The 20,578-nt window shown below is 42.7% G+C and overlaps 1 protein-coding gene and 1 long non-coding RNA gene across 2 annotated transcripts in view; one reads left to right on the plus strand and one right to left on the minus strand.

Annotated features, from left to right (window-relative positions):
- On the minus strand, nt 1-5,477 carry LOC118386641 (protein RD3-like). The gene is made up of 2 exons (XM_035774350.2): nt 5,185-5,477; nt 1-899 (listed from the first exon to the last, which is right to left on the minus strand). The coding sequence occupies exons 1-2, from the start codon at nt 5,475-5,477 to the stop codon at nt 542-544; spliced, it is 651 nt and encodes a 216-aa protein (XP_035630243.1). The 3' UTR covers nt 1-541.
- LOC127931317 (uncharacterized) overlaps nt 2,975-20,578 on the plus strand; it is a 25,283-nt gene continuing 7,679 nt past the window's right edge. Inside the window, exons 1-2 of the long non-coding RNA XR_008140643.1 lie at nt 2,975-3,869; nt 5,373-5,533. This is a non-coding gene — a long non-coding RNA (uncharacterized LOC127931317). The remainder of the gene's footprint in view (nt 3,870-5,372; nt 5,534-20,578) is intronic.

The raw sequence follows: 20,578 nt of genomic DNA on the forward strand, positions 1-20,578 counted from the left end.
TGAATCAAGATGCGCTGTATTCCAACTAAATAATTAAAAGATCGATACAATTTCATACTGAACATAGTGTAATAGACCAGTCAGTGATACATTTTCTTCTTTTTTAGCTATAAAGCTGTTTTTAGTACTACTTCCCTTTTACAGTTCTAAAAATGTCACATAACTTCTTGTTAATTGCTTTTAATGTAAGTCTCATTGGTTAATTAGTTTTAAGTATAAATAGTTACCAATAATTAAGTTGAAAAGGCACTGAAAATGTATCATTTACAAGACAAAGATTTCAATAGTACAGTACAGTACAGCAAATAAGGTGTCTGACAATCACATTGTGAAGTATTCTAAGCATAGCTCCCCAGTCAAAAGCATTCAATAGGGATCACCCCATCCTGCCAAAGGAGAGGATGGGAGAGATGTCTCCTATTTCTCCCCATTATTGTGCAAAGCAGACTGGGCAGGTTCCGGGGGGATTATTATAGGCTACATCTCACTGGCTTCTCTCCGTCCCCCGCTGAACCACAACACTGTCTTGTGGGTCCCCAGCTCAGATGGCCTTGGTAGTGTAAAGCCCTTTGTGTCTGAAGTCAGGCATGCTCCTAACCCTCTGGGCCCTGTCAGCCCTCTCTTCCAGTGCCTTCTCCACGTCTTCCGACACCGTCTTCAGCTCGCCCTCCCCCCTGGTCGAGGTCAGGCCCACGGTGCTGCCAAAGGGGTTGATTTTGATGCGTGACTTGAAGTTCATGAGAGACATGCTCATGGCCCGCTTGTTGTTCCACTGGCGCGAGAACCGCTGTGCCTCCTGCTCCTCCCTCAGGTGGTCCAGGGCCTCGAGGATGACAGAGCGGAAAAGGGCCAACACCTCCTGCATCTCTGGCTCGTTCTCAGTCACCACCTGGCGGAACCTGGACGTCAGGTAGGGAACAAGGAAAGAGAGAGAAGTCATATATTCCCTGGTTTTCCTGAAATCCTGGATGGACAATTACAGATTTCCTGCTTATTCCCTCCCAATTTCGGGGAAACCAGGGAATTTAATGAAAGTTCCAGGAATTTTGAAACCCTGAACCCTCAGCAATGTGTGACTGGTCGGGTTTCGAACACAAGTTTCCTTTGCGCTACATGACTGTTAGGTTAGCCCCCTGAGCTCCAGCCAAGGAATTACCTCAGGGAGCCAGCGCAGGTCTTCATGTTGCTGGCCAGGGTTCAAATCCGGGTATCTTGCACACCACAATACTTTTTAAGCCCACTGAGCTAAAGCCTAGGCATTGATACAAGAAGCCAACACAAGTCTTCAGGTCTCAGGCTCAGGTACTCATCACACGAGCATGGTTCCCAACCACCCCCAATACACATGCATCTGGATTGAATGATGTTTCATCTGTGGATTTTAAAATGGTACAAACCAAGAGACCTTTTTCCACCCGCTATAATCAATAGCTTTGTTTCACTTTGCCTGGTTATGGTTTCAGCGGAAAAACTGTGTGCGCATCCACTTTTACTCATGGAGGGGTCAAAGGAGCGTACATTTGAAACCTGTGGGAAGGTGATGAGCGCGGGCTATTCCACTCACCAGCTTATACCATTCTCACTGTACCACCACAACATGTGCTATCACTAATGCACTAGAAAAACATTTCATCCAAAAAAGCCTATTATATAGTTAACTGCCAAAATAAAGGAAACACCAACATTGAGTGTTTTAGTAGGGTGTTAATAAGGTGTCAGGCCACCACGAGCCGCCAGATAAGGTTTAATGCGCCTTGGCATAGATGTGTCTGGAACTCTATTGAGGGATGCGACACCATTCTTCCATGAGAAATTCCATAATTTGGTGTTTTGTTGATGGTGGTGGAAAACGCTTTCTCAGGCGTCGCTCCAGAATCTCCCATAATTTGTTCAATTGGGTTGAGATCTGGTGACTGAGACACACGCACACACACACCCTTAAAACCCCTTATGCTACTTTGCGACCCATCTTTCAAAGTCATTGAGATCTCTTCTTCTAGCCATGGAAGCCAAAATTATGGTCAACTGGTCATTTTTATACATGACCATAAGCATGATCTGATGTTAATCGCTTAATAAGCTCAGAAAACCACTCCTGTTTTGAAAGCATGTGTATTGAAAGCATGTGCTGATTCCATATACTTTGCATCCTTTATTTTGGCAGACCTGTATATCGGAAGAGCATCTCTGCTTTTCCCCATGCTTTTGTGACATCAGTGCTCTCAAGTCCCTTGCCCATCAGCCAGTATAGCAGGTAGATAGCGAACAGCAGGGCAGGGGGAGAGACAGGAAGGCTTGCCAACTAAAGCCACTTACTCCCCTCAAGACAAGGCTGATAAGTTCTTAGGATGCCTTTAAATAGACCAGCCCCCACCAGCCCTTTTACTCCAGTTGATTTGGCAGATTGGCCTCCAGTGTTTTCTGTTCCCTCCACCAACTCACTCTCTCTCTCTCTCTCTCTCTCTCTGCCTTTTCAATATTAACGTGGGTACATTTTCTCTCCACAGAAGGAAAATCACCATCAAATATGTGAACTCTATCTCAACAGCTACTGTACATTATACTGCACGTCGTATGTTTTTCACAATGGTCCAGGAATAATGATCCTCTGCACGTACAAAACCAGTGGGAGTTGATTTACCTGAAACCACCTCTCATTCCCCAATGGGCTTCCTTCCAGTACCTGTGGTTAATATTCAATTATCACCTGACTGAGCCCTTGGATAACACCTAGGTCAGTACCACCTTTCCACAAATAGATCAACTAGCACCAACTAACGATTAGTGCAAGACACCTGAGACAACCAATCGATAGCTTCACCTTTCCCAATTTGAACTGCTTTGTGCTGAGCAGGGTAGTGTTCATTTGGCATCAAATGGACTAAAACAGGAAGGGACTACCTAGAGTTGTTTAAATAAGAAATGCTCACTTTAGTTTTCCATTGCATGCCTTACACAACCTTGGTCAGAGGGTTCGTTCAGGGAGTATGAGGATTCTGTGTTATGCACTATAGCCCGTTAGCATATATGTGATAGAATATTATCTGCTGTTGGCTTGTGTGGATGTATGTATGTGTTTTGCAACATAGCTGACTTGAAACATTGCTAACAGTTTCAGGGCCATGGGCCTTTCTCGTGATGGAAAAATACAGAATAACATGAAGACAGGCACTGTGCAATGAGTTGGGGGGGGGGGCACATTCAGAACGTAGTGTTGCGAGAACAAACAGTCTTTTGTTAGATAACAGGAGCCAGGTGCGAGATAACGGTATCGAGCATGAGCGCATAGATATTCTTCACAGCAAGTTACATCTATCAACTGGAGCGCCCGGAGGCTGGTACCAGCTCGTACGACAACAATCAACGATAGGCTGGGTGAGTTTAAACCACGCCCCAGTCTCTACTCTGACAGGCCGGCTCGGAGGCAGGAACTATTTCTGTCAGGGTATATTTATAATATCTTTGTCAAGAACAAGTCAGTTCTCTGTTTGCCCTGCGAGGTGGGACAGAGAGCCCGTATATACGAAAATTGTATTTACCACTTATTGCTTAGCAAATAAAAGATACATAGTATACAATCAGTGACTCATTATCATATTTATCCTGATACCAGATTCGAATTGACGCAACTCTTAACAATTGGTGACCCCGAACGTGATCTGGTAAAGGACATCAAAACTATTAAGCTCTCTGATGCAGGCACTTACACCCTCGGACTACAAAGGACCGGGACAGACACGATGGGTGTGTTTTCTATTAAGGTGCTGCCAAAACCACAGAGGTCCCAGACGAACCAGAGCCAGACACACTCCTCTACTACCCCTGGACCGAGCCTTCCACCCACCACCACTGTGTCAAATCCCATTCAGGTAATTAACGTTACAGACGATTCAGCTATTGATCAATTAGGCACTGAGACTGGTTTTGATGGTACGGACAATTTGTGGCTGTCTTATATGAGGTATACAGCTAAGACCCTGAAAAGAAAGGACTGCATTATATGTGGTCATGCTAGACCTGTTCTGGCTACACACCCATTTGCTATAGGAGAAGGAGAGGAGTGGTTGTGTATTCTGAGAAGTTTTTACCAGGTTAAGCCCAATTCAACCCTCTGTTCCTCTTTGAGCCTTGTGTTTCCTACAGGGCCTCCTCATCGGGCCCCTTGGGGTGTTAAGGCGTATGGGGGCAATTACAGTTGCATCACGGGTACAGGTAATGGCATAGACTATGGGAGATTGCCTGAAGCTGATTGCAGTAGTAACATGACCATCAATGCCACTTGGCCAGTTGCAGGCTTAAACCAAACTAGTGGTCTGGCTGATGTGTGGAGAATATGTGGACCCAAAAGAGTACTGAGACCCATTCTTAGAGGAGACTTGCAAGGTGCGTGTGCTCTGACCAGTTAGATAATTCCACTGACCATTGTTGATGTTACTGCTGAACAGCTGTTGGGTTCTGTATCCAGGGGGCCTGAAAACATTCCATCCCATGGGAGACATAGACGTAGTGCTCCATGGACGGAGGATGTAGTTGACATACACACTAATCTGTTGGGGGTGCCTGTTGGGGTTCCTCATGAATTTCAGGCATTGGGTAGGAATGATGGACTCTGGCACTTACTATTATTATAGGTCCAGCCATAGTGGATGCAAGACAGACTGCATGGATCAATTATATCTACTATAATCAACAGCGTTTTGTGAATTACTCCCGTGATGCACTCACTGGTATATTTGAACAGCTGGAGGCCACATCTAGGGTTGCCAGACAGAATAGACTTGGTAGTATATCTAAGGCCCTTAGTGGGCTTCATGCACAGGCCGGCTCAGAAGCAGGAACTATTTCTGTCAGGGTATATTTATAATATCTTTGTCAAGAACAAGTCAGTTCTCTGTTTGCCCTGCGAGGTGGGACAGAGAGCCCGTATATGCGAAAATTGCATTTACCACTTATTGCTTAGCTAATAAAAAATACATAGTATACAATCGGTGACTCATTATCATATTTATCCTGATACCAGATTCGAATTGACGCAACTCTAACAGGAGTAAGAGGGTAATCGATCATGAGAACACCATCGAATCAATGGGGGTCAAGGGTTGGATAGATAACTTGACCAGAAGGCCAGTGTAGATTATGGGGTTAAGTAAAGAAACAAATAAGGTCAAGACAAGGGTTTTTCACCTCAGTATGACGGTTCCACAGTAGGACGGATGCACCTTGGAGCACAGGTCCTCCAGGCCCAGCCTCTCGCCAGTCGACACATTGTAGGTGTTGCGTGGCGTGTTGACTAGCCAGGTGTAGTCCACGCCTGTCTGAAGGCGCCGATACTCGTTGTCCCTCTCACGCTGCATCCTCTCTGCCTCCTTCAGCTGCCAGCTGAGCTCCAGCATCAGGGTGTCTGTGACCACGTCAGATGGGTCCCGCCGTGGACTCCGGTAGTCCGGCTCGCTGCTCCAACCGAACCACGAGGCCATCACCACTGTTGCCTTGTCCCCCTTTTACCATGTGCTTGCATGGGAGGAACCAGAGCGTAAGAAGAGAACATGGTGTAATTCAGTACATGGCATACAGTGCATTTGGGAAGTATTCAGACCCCTTGACTTTTTCCACATTTTGATACGTTACAAGCCTTATTCTGAAATATATATATTTTTTTATGTAAATGTCATCAATCTACACACGATACCCCATAATGACAAAGCGGAAACAGAAATGCCTTATATAAATAAGTATTCAGACTCTTTGCTATAAGACTTGAAATTGTGCTCAGGTGCATCCTGTTTCCATTGATCATCCTTGAGATGTTTCTACAACTTGGTTGGAGTCCACCTGTGGTAAATTCAATTCTTAAATGGAAGAAGCTTGGAATTAAAAGGCACATGACAGCCTGCATGGAGTTTGCCAAAAGGCACCTAAAGGACTCTCAGACCATGAGAAACAAGATGGTCTGGTCTGATGAAACCAAGATTGGACGCTTAGGTGCAAATGCCAAGCGCCATGTCTGGAGGAAACCTGGCACGTGATGTTTTTCAGTAAGTAGGGACTAGGAGACTTTGTCAGAATTGAGGGAAAGGCGAACGGAGCAAAGTACAGAGATCCTTGATGAAAACCTGCTCTGGAGAGTTCAGGACCTCAGACTGGGGCGAAGGTTCACCTTTCAATAGGACAACGACCCTAAGCACACAGCCAAGACAACGCAGGAGTGGCTTCGGGACACGTCTCTGAATGTTCTTGAGTGGCCCAGCCAGAGTCCGGACTTGAACCCGATCGAACATCTCTGGAGACCTGAAAATAGCTGTGCAGCGACGCTCCCCATCCAACCTGACAGAGCTTGTGAAGATATGCAGAGAAATATGGAAGAAACTCCCCAAATACAGGTATGCCTAGCTTGTAACGTCATACTCAAGAAGACTTGAGATTGTAATCGCTGCCAAAGCTGCTTAAACAAAGTACTGTCTAAAGAGTTTGAATACTTATGCAAATGTGATATTCCTGTTTTTATTTTATTTTATATATATTAGCAAAAATGTCTAAAAATATGTTTTTGCTTTGTCATTTATGAAGTATTGTGTGTAGATTGATGAGGTTAAAAAACATTTGATTCCAATTTAGAATAAGGCTGTAACGTAACAACATTTTGACAAAGTCAAGGGGCTTGAATACTTACCGAATGCACTCTAATTCTTTGCCTCCGCACCAAAAGAAAAGTATACTGTGTTTGCTAGGTTGTGGTATGGACTGTTTGTCTGAAAGGGTTGCTTTTGTGCAATGACGTTTTTCTCAGTATACTGTATCTTTGATGAACCAGGTCAACTAAATGGAAATGGCACTGTACTAAAATACATTGCATCATTTTAATCTTAATCAATTTTATAATCTTATATTTTGTATAAATGAGGTTTGTTAGTAATTTCTTGATATCGCTGGATGGATTGGGTGAATGTCTAGATAGTCTGTTTAGCCTAGGTTGTGGTCACATCAATGTAACCCATGGGAGGTACAGGTACTGTGTGTACCTCGTTAGCTAATGCCGTTTTTTTTACAACAGTTTGGAGGCTGTCTCCCCCGGACAGGCTGTTATCACAGATTTAAAAAATATCCCCAAAGGGGAACAGCACAGAGATAGTTGTCTCTCTCACACACTCCTGTTATTCAGGTGTCTGTACAAGCCAAAGCCCATAATATCCCTTCACATCCACTATCCTTGTGTTTGTGTTCCAAATGGCATCCTGTTCCCTACATAGTGCACTACTTCATGGATCAATCACAACCAAAGTTGCTTACTTCCAATTCATGTCAAACTCTTCAGGGTTGCCATGTCCATTAAAACTGAGGAGGCCGTGTTATACATTTGTACAATTTATTTTTACCTTTATCCTAGTAAGGCAAGTCAGTTAAGAACAAGTTCTTATTTTCAATGACGGCCTAGGAACAGTGGGTTAACAGCCTGTTCAGGGGCAGTTAACCCCCTGCAAACCCAACCTTGTCGGGGGTTTGAACTTGCAACCTTCCGGTTACTAGACCAACACTCTAACCACTAGGCTACCCTGGTATTAGGCTACCCTGGTATTGTTTGTTATACGCATAATTAATCGAAAGATAATGAATTTGGCCTTCAGTGCCACTTCAAAAAAAGTATGTGCACTGTATTGGCTTGATTTTGTCTTCTAGTTTTGGGGGGAGATTTTGATATCAATGTATATTTTGTATGTTTGTGTTGGTTTTGTATTGTAAATCATGTAGATTAAGAGTGTGTTTATAAACATATGCTTCAGGGGCGTATTGGACAGAGAGAGACGGCATGAGATAAATCCAATTATGTACACTGAACAAAAATATAAACGCAACATGTAAAGTGTTGGTCCCATATTTCATGAGCTGAAATAAAAGATCCCAGACATTTTCCATTCGCACAAAAATTCTGTGCACACATTTGTTTACATCCGTGATGGAGAGCATTTCTCCTTTGCCAAGATAGTCCATTCACCTGACAGGTATGGCATATAAAGAAGCTGATTACATAGAATGATCATTTAACAGGTGCACCTTGTGCTGGGGACAATAAAAGGCCACTCTAAAATGTGCAGTTTTGTCACACAACACAATGTCACAGATGTCTCAAGTTTTGAGGGAGTGTGCAATTGACATGCTGACTCTAGGAATGTCCACCAGAGCTGTTGCCAGAGAATTCAATGTTAATTTCTCTACCATAAGCTGCCTCGAGCGTTGTTATAGAGAATTAGGTAGTTACGTCCAACCGGTCTCACAACCGCAGACCACGTATGTGGCGTCGTGTGGGCGAGTGGTTTGCTGATGTCAACATTGTGAACAGAGCGGTGGCCGTGGGGTTATGGTATGGGCAGTCATAAGCTATGGACAGACAACAAATACAATTGCATTTTATCGATGGCAGTTTGAATGCACAGATCTACTGTGACGAGATTTGTCGTGCCATTCATGCCCGACCCCATGTCGCAAGGATCTATACATAATTCCTGGAAGGTGAAAATGCCCCAGTTCTTCCATGGTCTGCATACACACCAGATATGTCACCCGGTGAGCATGTTTTGGATGCTCCGGATCGACATGTACGACAGCATGTTATCCAACAGCATGTTATCCAACAATATCCAGGAACTTCGCACAGCCATTGAAGTGTGAGACAACATCCCACAGGCCACAATCAACAGCCTGATCAACTCTTTGCGAAGGAGATGTGTCGCGCTGCATGAGGCAAATGGTGGTCACACCAGATGACTGGTTTTCTGATCCACGCAGCTACCTACTTTCTTTTTAAGGTACGGTGCCTTGCGAAAGTATTCGGCCCCCTTGAACTTTGCGACCTTTTGCCACATTTCAGGCTTCAAACATAAAGATATAAAACTTTATTTTTTTGTGAAGAATCAACAACAAGTGGGACACAATCATGAAGTGGAACGACATTTATTGGATGTTTCAAACTTTTTTAACAAATCAAAAACTGAAAAATTGGGCGTGCAAAATTATTCAGCCCCTTTACTTTCAGTGCAGCAAACTCTCTCCAGAAGTTCAGTGAGGATCTCTGAATGATCCAATGTTGACCTAAATGACTAATGATGATAAATACAATCAAGTCTCCGTATAAATGCACCTGCACTGTGATAGTCTCAGAGGTCCGTTAAAAGCGCAGAGAGCATCATGAAGAACAAGGAACACACCAGGCAGGTCCGAGATACTGTTGTGAAGAAGTTTAAAGCCGGATTTGGATACAAAAATATTTCCCAAGCTTTAAACATCCCAAGGAGCACTGTGCAAGCGATAATATTGAAATGGAAGGAGTATCAGACCACTGCAAATCTACCAAGACCTGGCCGTCCCTCTAAATTTTCAGCTCATACAAGGAGAAGACTGATCAGAGATGCAGCCAAGAGGCCCATGATCACTCTGGATGAACTGCAGAGATCTACAGCTGAGGTGGGAGACTCTGTCCATAGGACAACAATCAGTCGTATATTGCACAAATCTGGCCTTTATGGAAGAGTGGCAAGAAGAAAGCCATTTCTTAAAGATATCCATAAAAAGTGTTGTTTAAAGTTTGCCACAAGCCACCTGGGAGACACACCAAACATGTGGAAGAAGGTGCTCTGGTCAGATGAAACCAAAATTGAACTTTTTGGCCACAATGCAAAACGTTATGTTTGGCGTAAAAGCAACACAGCTCATCACCCTGAACACACCATCCCCACTGTCAAACATGGTGGTGGCAGCATCATGGTTTGGGCCTGCTTTTCTTCAGCAGGGACAGGGAAGATGGTTAAAATTGATGGGAAGATGGATGGAGCCAAATACAGGACCATTCTGGAAGAAAACCTGATGGAGTCTGCAAAAGCCCTGAGACTGGGACGGAGATTTGTCTTCCAACAAGACAATGATCCAAAACATAAAGCAAAATCTACAATGGAATGGTTTAAAACTAAACATATCCAGGTGTTAGAATGGCCAAGTCAAAGTCCAGACCTGAATCCAATCGAGAATCTGTGGAAAGAACTGAAAACTGCTGTTCAAAAATGCTCTCCATCCAACCTCACTGAGCTCGAGCTGTTTTGCAAGGAGGAATGGGGAAAAATTTCAGTCTCTCGATGTGCAAAACTGATAGAGACATACCCCAAGTGACTTACAGCTGTAATCGCAGTTAAAGGTGGCGCTACAAAGTATTAATTTAAGGGGGCTGAATAATTTTGCACGCCCGATTTTTCAGTTTTTGATTTGTTAAAAAAGTTTGAAATATCCAATAAATGTCGTTCCACTTCATGATTGTGTCGCACTTGTTGTTGATTCTTCACAAAAAAATACAGTTTTATATCTTTATGTTTGAAGCCTGAAATGTGGAAAAAGGTCGCAAAGTTCAAGGGGGCCGAATACTTTCGCAAGGCACTGTATGTGTGACCAACAGATGCATATCTGTATTCCCATATGTATGTAAAATCCATAGATCAGGGCCTAATGAATTTATTTCAATTCACTGATTTACTTATATGAACTGTAACTAAGTCAAATCTATATATTAACCCTGGATTACTGATGCTATGTATTGGCCATTGAGAGGCTTTGAAGCCACCGGTTGACCATATTGGCACTCCCCAGTTGGAGCAGTCCTCCATAGGAATGAACGGAATTTTACAGTATTTCAATAAAATGTATAAGTATTTTGTTGTTGTAGTGGGGACAGTAATATTAATCTCTAATAATTATATTTTAAGGAAAATATGCAGAAATTGTTCTGCCATTTCCTAGTTGCTAAAATTGGAATAGTTCACCTTATTTTAATTTGTGACAAAACAAGTAATCACTGCGTAGAGAATCATTGTACCATCTAAACTGCTGTGAAATATATTTTCCATAACGACAAATATTGTATTTTCAGTTGTTTGAAGCTAGTGTACAAAACCAAAAGTAAAATACTAAAAAAGTGAAACATACAAATGAGAAGCCTAGAAATAGAACACATAGAACATATCTATCTACCTGTTGCTGACATGCCTCATTAGTCCTGATCTTTAGGACTAAGATCTGATCAAAATCGGTTGACAATGCCTCTTTTAATCGTCTACACCCGTCTGAAAATGTGGGCATTCTCAGAATGTGAACATGATCCGGACACAGGTTGCATGTCAGCACCAGCTATAAACACGGCTAATAATGTACTAATTATCTCAAACACATGGAATTTTCTAGTTAATTGGCTTGCCTGTTTTTTAATTGTCATGCAATTGTAGGTAGGTGTTATTAGATTTAATGTTAAAGATGTTCTCGTCTAATGTATAGTGCTTCTATCTCAGACAGGAAATTCATCCAACAAATACATTTATGTGACTATATTTCCCACTTTTAACACCCTGACGACCAGAAATCTCACTTGACACACAGTATTGTAGTCCATAGTGCTACTACAAATTTCCCCTTGAACTAAAACAAAGCATTGAATGAATAAACTCTGCTTACCTGAACTCTTGTTAGTCTCGGGACCTATAGCAGGAAGTGAATTCACAGTGGAGTGAATATATGATAAGTCCTTGGACCAAAAAACAGATGTAGAGAGAGAGAGATGTTGGTGAAAGACGTATTTCTGTTGGTCGCACGGGACTCTGATACTTCACAAGCAGGAGGGGGATTATTTGAGCACACACACTCTTAATCGGTCTTATACAGTAACCCCCACCCTTTTCTCTCTCCCCCCCGGGAGGCCTGGCCTGTTGTTTCTTGTTCCAGAAGGTTGGGGGCACTGTCTCAAAGGGAAAAAGCGGATCACAGCTCCTGATGAGGTGCTTGGTAAAGCCTCTTACGACTCCCTGTTGCCATAGCAATGCTCCTAAGCCTATTGGCCTCAATAAGCTCTATCAGCTGAGAGGGAGGTAGAGAGATAAAAGGAGGGGGGAAGAGAGAGAGATGACATGACAAGACTGATGGGTCGTCCCAGACGCCTTTTAATAGCCCCTCGGAAGACTACAGTGCCCATTTTTGGCTTCTCTGAATATACGCCTCTTTGGCTCTGTCCAGTGGTTGGCTGCATCATTACAATACAAAAAATGTAACTCATTGCTATGTCACATCAATGGGCCGGTCCTTAGAAAAGCTGCTCTCAGCGGACTTGATCGGGACACAGACATCACTGGATTCCTATTTTTTTTAACCTTTATTTAACTAGGCAAGTCAGTTAAGAACAAAAGCTAATGTACAATGACAGCCTACCCCGGCCAAGCCCTAACATGGACAACGCTGGGCCAATTGTGCACCGACCTATGGGACTCCCAATCACGGCCGGTTGTGATACAGCCTGGAATCAAACCAGGGCTGTAGTGACACCTCTAGCACTGAGATGCAGTGCCTTAGACCACTCAGGAACTCTTTTGAGCTGGTGGTTTTAAATATATAACTTTCATAGCTGTACGATAAAGAATAAGTAAATAAATAATATTCTGTTTAAGTCAAAAACTTGTTTTTACTTCTGAAACAGATGGGGCTGGATTAAGAAATCATAGGCCCCTGTAAACCCCTGCATCAATCAGGCCCTGGAGAAAGACACAAAGCACGTCAGTAGCACCAAGATAATGGGCTCTTTTCACAGCACATCTCCTTTCACATCTCCCCTCGGATGGACACATGCTGTTCGAATGACCAAAATGTTGATTTGGACGTTCACATATCTCACAAATTTTGACTATCCCTAAGGTCAATATTTGGGTAATGCAATAAAGGAGTTGAAATATTTTTGGTAGATGTTCCTAAAACTGATTGTAACTATATATCGACATATTATAAAGTATGAAAAGGCTTATTCATTCACGTCGTTAGTTGACTATGTTATCATCATATTTGAATATGGTTTATTATACTCTTATTATGTATGAGATCATATGGGTTGAAAAATAGTGTAGACACTAACTCCGCCATAGTTAGTTGGACAAAGCCTTCGGAGAAAATGAATGGCATTTGTGTAGTGTTTTTGGATAAAAAAGCCAAAAATAAGGTCTGTGGTAAATGCAGGCTTAGGATATATATTACGTTTTGTTCTATGAGACAATCTTCATCAGCTAATGTCACTTTTTGTGAATTTTGAAGAATTGATGTTATTAAAAAAAGCACTTCAAGCACATAAAGGCTTCATAATTCATAAAGGTCATGTTAACTGATTGCTATTATCTCAAACAAAACAAAACATACAAGATCTCCTAAGCCTGTGTTAATCTTGGACTTGATTTTTCTGAGTTTATTCCAAAACCCCATTCTTTTGCCATTACATTTTCCCATAGGGATGGCTGAATGAACAATATGTGTCACGACTCCCGCCGAAGACGGTCCCTCTTCCTGTTTGGGCGGCGTTTGGCGGTCGACGTCACCGGTCTTCTAGCCATCGCCGCTCCACCTGTCATTTTCCATTTGTTTTGTCTTGTTTTCCCACACACCTGGTTTACATCCCCTCATTACTCTACGTGTATATTATCCTCTGTTCCCCCCCATGTCTGTGTGTGGTATTGTTCGTTCGTTACGTGTGTGTCACTACAGGCTAGTTTTGCGCCGGGTATTGTTGTAACCCGTGATTTTGTTATTTTGTACCTATTTGGGTGATTTGTGTGATATCGCTCTTCTCCTTGGGCCGGAGTGTTGTGACGCAGTTGCGTCCGGCTGTTTTCCTCTGCCTGAATAAAGTGTGCCTGTTCACTCATCTCCGCTCTCCTGCACCTGACTTCCTTTGACCAGTTGCGCCCACTCTGACAATATGAAACTAATTCCCAGGTTTTAGGACTACAAGCTGGCGAGCTCTATTGCATTCTTGCTAGATTGATAAATACAGCCATAGAAAAACAATGCAAAACAGCTGTCAGCTCAAGATTAATAGCCCTTGCTTGCATGGTTGGTGTGTGGCTGTTCTTAGAATAAACACTTGCAAGAAAAAACAACTGCTGGGTCATTCCTACTTTCCAGTGCCTTTTGGACCTCATAACATTTGGGGAAAAAAGTATATTTAAAAATGCATTTGATCAGAAAAAGTACATCTTTGACTTTCAGAAAAAAATATTGATCAAGCTCAGGCACCAAAGAAATACATCCAATAATTATTCACCACTGTTAGATGCATAATCCTAACAGGGTGGAACCTAACAAGTTGGACATTTGGGAGCCTAAATTAGCCATAGGTCTGTGGGTGATTGAAATTGAGCTAGTATAATGGTTAAACTTGAAGAGGATTTTAACTTCTATATTAAACGTATTTAACTTTTTATTTTATTTGAGATATTTTATCTGTAATTTAGCCTAACAATGTGGAAATGTATGAGTGATACAAACAGACTAACATCATGAAAAAACAATTATCACCAAAAAACAATTATGACACTTGCTGAATGTGATGTCATTGTGGGATTTATTTTTTAAGGGGAACACAAAAAGACTTGAAAAATGCTAAATACAATAATAACAAATGAAATAATAATGAGGAAGGAAAAATTTGGTTCCGGTTCCAGTGGCAAGCATTGCAATATGTGGCCTTATCATGGCCATATTTTGCAAATGACTCTGAATTAACAGACTTATTTCCTAAAACTTGTCAATACTAACCATCATTTTAAGGTGTGGGACATTCATTGTGTGACAAAAAAATAACTAGCAGGTCTATTTTGCTTCAGCAGCTAGAATTTGTCAGTCCACAATTCCACTGTGGGAAAACGGCGGCTCTCAACACCAGACTATACGAGAGATTGTTTGTGAGGAGATTACCTCCACCCTCGATTTATAATTAAAATCTGTAAATGAATTGTTGGTAGTGCTCACTGTGAAAGTGGATACCTATTCAACTAAAGTGGAAAGTCTTGAGAAGACAGCCAATGTGACAGAGTTATGATTCCACGACCTGCAAACAGCGCAAGCTAAATTGGAAGGGGAAATAATCAAACTCTTAAAAGAGAAAACGAAATCACATGAAAATCATTCCCATAAATTCAATGTGTGTGTGACAGGACTTGAAACTGGTGTGGAGGCGAGCAACCCAACTTCCTTCTTATTTTACAATGCCGGCCAACCCGGACGATGCTGGGCAAATTGTGCGCTGCCGGATCACGCCGGTTGTGATACAGCCCGGGATCAAAGGTCCACTATGGCTCTTAATGATTAACACAGCCGTTCACAAAGGTTCATTTGGGAGATGTAAATGCGGCACTGATTTCACTTTTAGAAAATAAAGGTAAGGATGCCACCCAGTGTTCTCACAGTTCTAAACACAGAAATTAAACTGTTTTCCAAAAGGTTGTTGTCTCGTCTCGAGACTTACAACCCAAAGTGGGTTTGTTCAACAATTATCCGTTCAATATTACAGATCTAAGACTCTTCATCAGAAACAATAGCTCCTTTGGATGTTTTATCTCTCGATGCAGGAAAAGCTTTTTGATAGACAAGAATGGTCATACACTACATGACCAAAAGTACAAACATCGTCGAACATCTCATTCCAAAATCATGGGCATTAAAATTGAGTTTTGTTCCTATAACAGCCTCCAGCCTTCTGGGAAGGCTTTCCACTAGATGTTGGAACATTGCTGTGGGGACTTGCTTCCATTCAGCCGTAAGAGCTTAGTGAGGTCTGGCACTGATGTTGGGCGATTAGGCCTGGCTCGCAGTCGGCATTCCAATTAATCCGTAAGGATTTCGATGGGGTTGAGGTCAGGGCTCTGTGCAGGCCTGTCAAGTTCTTCCACACGGATCTCATCAAACTATTTCTGTATGAACGTCGCTTTGTGCATGGAGGCATTGTCATGCTGAAACACAAAAGGGCCTTCCCCAAACTGTTGCCACAAAGATGGAAGCACAGAAGTCATGGATTACAGGCAACATTTGCATTGAGCTAAAGGGTAGAGCTGCCACTTTCAAGGAGCGGGACTCTAACCCGGAAGCTTACAAGAAATCCCGCTATATCCTCCAACGAACCATCAAATAGGCAAAGCGTCAGTACAGGACTAAGATTGAGTCGTACTACACCGACTCCTACACTCATCGGATGTGGCAGGGCTTGCAAACTATTACAGACTACAAAGAGAAGCACAGCCACAAGCTGCCCAGTGACACGAGCATACCAGACGAGCTAAAGTACATCTACTCTCACTTCAAGGCAAGTAACACTGAAGCATGTATGAGATCATCAGCTGTTCCGGACGACAGTTTGATCACGCTCTCCGTAGCCGATGTGAGTAAGACCTTTAAATAGGTCAACATTCACAAGTCCGCAGGGCCAGACGGAATACCAGGATGTGTACTCCGAGCATGTGCTGACCAACTGGCAAGTAGCACTCACGTCGGTAGCCATGAAGTGCTTTGAAAGTTTAGCCAGCAGCATACCACCCTGCATACCACTGCTGGCTTGCTCCTGAAGCTCCCTGGATGGGAGACCAGATGCTGCTGGAAGTGGTGTTGGAGGGCCAGTAGGAGGCACTCTTTCCTCTGGTCTTAAAAATATTCCAATACCCCAGGCCAGTGATTGGGGACACTGCCCTGTGTAGGGTGCTGTCTTTTGGATGGGATGTTAAATGGGTGTCCTGACTCTCTGCGGTCATTGTCTTGTTTTCCCACACACCTGGTTTACATCCCCTCATTACTCTACGTGTATGGGAGACCATGGTACTTATCTTAAGAGTAGGGGTGTTAACCCCGGTGTCCTGGCTAAATTCACAATCTGGCCGTCAAACCATCGCAGTCAAATAATAATCCTCAGTTTACAATTGGCAGATTCATCCCCCTCCTCTCCCCTGTAACTATTTCCCAGGTTGTTGCTGCAAATGAGAATGTGTTCTCAGTCAACTTACCTGGTAAAATAACGGATAAATCAAATAAAATAAGTGTCTTCGCTGATATTTTCAACCTGTCCCTGACTGAGTCTGTAATACCAACATGTTTCAAGCAGATGACCAAAGTCCCTGTGCCTAAGAACACTAAGGTAACCTGCCCAAATTGACTACCGACCCATAGCACTCAAGTCGGTAGCCTTGAAAGGCTGGTCATGGCTCACCAACACCATTATCCCAGAAACGCTAGAGCCAAAGCCCGGGAGAGTGAGGGGGGTGACTGACGAGCAACCCTAGTTGTTATGGGGAAGGGGTGGGAAACATGGTTTTTGGGAATGGGGGGTGGGGCGTTGGATGACGACATGTTGGCTGGGTGGGGTTGGGGGAATGGGATGGGATGTGATGGGATGCGATGGGAGGTTGGGGGTGGAGGCCCACTTCTTCATTGTTTACTTTTCATGTTTATATAGAATTTCTCATAACTTAAACTCTGTATCTATTTCTTACTGTTACTTTTGAGTGGCAGCCTACAGGTACATGTTTTATATTTGAGTGGCAGCCTACCAGATACCTGTTTTATATTTGAGTGGCAGCCTACAGGTACATGTTTTATATTTGAGTGGCAGCCCACAGGTACATGTTTTAGAAACTTAGAATTTGAAATTGATAATGTACCTTTAACCCCCCCCCTCCCCCCAACAACAAAAATAACAAAACAAATAAACATTTAGTCAAAAATAATAATAAGGTTTTTGATGAAAAACTAGGACTATAAAATAATGAAGAACTATTTTAAATATTGTATTATTTTATGGCTGATATTCCTCATAGAAGTTGATGGTCCCATTTGGCTCAGTTGGTAGAGCATACTGCTTGCAATATCAAGGTGGTGGGTTTGATTCACACGGGGGACCAGTGCAAAAAATGTATGCACTCACTACTGTAAGTTGTTCTGGAAAAGAGTGTCTGCTAAATTACTAAACTGTATGAATAACACCCAGGGACATGGCAAGAATGCCTACATCCACTGAAAAATAGAGTTACAAATTCATACAATTCCCTTTCAATAACAATGTTTTTAAGGTAAAGGACACCTGACCATAATTTTAAAACCTTTTTGAATCCACATTTTACACTATTTTAAACTAAATAATAAGTCATATTTCCTGGTGGCAGAAAAGGCACCCCATTGTAGGAATGACCCTGCTAGCTCTGTATGAATGACCCTGCTAGATCTATAGGAATGACCCTGCTAGCTCGGTAGGAATGACCCTGCTAGCTCTGTAGGAATGACCCTGCTAGCTCTGTAGGAATGACCCTGCTAGTTCTGTAGGAATGACCCTGCTAGTTCTGTAGGAATGACCCTGCTAGCTCTGTATGAATGACCCTGCTAGCTCTGTAGGAATGACCCTGCTAGTTCTGTAGGAATGACCCTGCTAGCTCTGTAGGAATGACCCTGCTAGCTCTGTAGGAATGACCCTGCTAGTTCTGTAGGAATGACCCTGCTAGCTCTGTAGGAATGACCCTGCTAGCTCTGTAGGAATGACCCTGCTAGATCTGTAGGAATGACCCTACTAACTCTGTAGGAATGACCCTGCTAGCTCTGTAGGAATGTAGGGGAGAGGAGGAGGATTTTCACCCAATGAGGGCATGCGGGATTGTGGGAAGGTGAGCAATGAGAACCCTGCTAGCTCTGCTCAACTTCATGCAAATGTCAGCAGCCACCGCTGCCGTTAACCAATCAGGTGAGGAGCAGGTGTTAGTTTGAAAATCTTCCATTCATGAAACATTTGTCAAGCCAAACAAAGAAAAATGGAGGAAAGCCAATCATGGCCGTGTCTGATGTTCCAATTCTATAATACAGAGACAAAATCAGAAGGGAAATGGTATGGAGGAGGATTGCAAGAGATTGCTGGTGTTGATGGTGGGTGAAAAGAGATTTGCACAACAATGTTTGCATGTGCTGCTAGCTAGCTATGAGCCTCAATCAACTATTATAAACTTCAAAACTGTGATCAAAGCCACCACCATTTCTGAATGTTGTGACACGATTGTGAAATTTGCCCACCACAGGACAGAATTCACAAGTAACACACATTATAACACTGTAAATGAAACACTAAGCATGAATTTCCCATGTAATTTGCTACCGACTGGATTGTGGTATCTTAACATTATGATTCTCATATATTCTTCTATCTTTTTTCTCTTTCATTATACCTGTCATGACATTGATGATTATCGCTCCCTTCCCGTAGAATACAAAGGCCTACATGTAAAATGCACATGAATGGGTACTTTGGATCACATAAATTGTGGCTTTGACTTGCAAACATTGTTGTGAAATGAATCAACATCAACAACAATTTCCAAATAAGCAAATTTGTTTGTAAATGTTAGACATATTAGTAAATAGGCGATTATTACTAAAGCAGACTTTTATTCCAGATAAATGGTTGGTCTCTCTCTCTCACTGTAATGCTCCGGGTGTCGTGGGTGTGGAGTCAAACGCAGGAGACAGAGAGTGCAATGCTGTGCGTCTTTAATAGCACCAACGCACCAGAGGGTGCTCACAATCGTAACGGCCCCAAACACAGGGAATGAAAATGTACAACGGAAAAATCAAGACCAGGCACTAACACATACCTCTACAACAGAGCCGAAGGTTACACTGAAATAATCCCGCACAACAACCAGGCGGGCCGGCTGTCTAATAAAGACAAACGAATCATCCATAAACAGGTGCTACCAATAAACATACAAGGAGGGGGAGGAAAAACAATCAGTGGCAGCTAATAGGCCGGTGACGACGACCGCCGAGCGCCGACGACCGCCGAGCGCCACCCACCCGGGAAGGGAAACCACCCTCGGTCGGACTCGTGACACTCACCTTGTTTTACCAAGACCAAATACCTTTACAAGAGGTTTTTGTATTTTTGGACATTCTCATAGGAGTTCCATCATTTTCTGTTCAAAATATCCTTCATGGCCATATCCAAATAATTTCCCCCTGTAATTGCTGTTTAAGTTTGTCCAAATATTGTTGAGGCACCAAGTACATTTTATTTGCCATCACACTCTGTGTTCAACCCCCACGTCTGGCAGCAATAAGGCTGGTGATGAAGGGCACGGCTATACTTAGTAAAGGTAGAAGAAAACCCCCAGACTTTTGTATGTATTTTCTTTTGAAGACTGGCCCTTTTATTGGCAAAGAGTTTGATCGCAGTATTTTGTCTCTTTAATTTTTGTAATTGGGTCAGGGTGAGTGGAATGCGTCCCTTGAGAAGATTCAAAGCAATCTCACATAGTGATAATATGAGATCTGAAGAACAGTGACCCAATGGCCTTTTGTTCTTTAGGGGTAGCCCCAACTAGGGTTCTCAAGAGCGGTAGGTTTCTTTTTAAACGCAGAGACATATCGGTTACTTTTTAGGAATGTAAACCGTCAGCCACTCCCACAGAAACAATCCTTTTCGGAGCCTCATGTATTCTGGAGTATTTGATTTTAAATCCACGATTAAATAAGAAAATGGCGCTTTGGTCGCGTCCTCATAGCTTTCCATAAAGTAGGATTTCCTTCCCGGGTACATCTGCTGAGCTAGAGTGTTAATTTGTAGTTTGTCCCTAGGATTTTTGAACAAAACCATGTAATTGGCGTTCAAACTAATGGTGCGGCTATTTTTACCTTGGTGAAACACATTTTGTACCAAGTAAAGCACGGACAGGTTTCGATGATGAGTATATTGTGTAAAAGCTCGGGCAATTTC

This window comes from Oncorhynchus keta, chromosome 8 (genome assembly GCF_023373465.1).
Source record: "Oncorhynchus keta strain PuntledgeMale-10-30-2019 chromosome 8, Oket_V2, whole genome shotgun sequence".
NCBI lineage: Eukaryota > Metazoa > Chordata > Actinopteri > Salmoniformes > Salmonidae > Oncorhynchus > Oncorhynchus keta.

Coding starts and splice junctions, on each gene's coding strand:
- LOC118386641 (XM_035774350.2), bottom strand. CDS start 5,477: ATGGCCTCGTGGTTCGGTTGGAGCAGCGAGCCGGACTACCGGAGTCCA. Junction 900..5,184: donor TGTGGAACCGTCATACTGAG/GTGAAAAACCCT, acceptor CCTGACGTCCAG/GTTCCGCCAGGTGGTGACTG.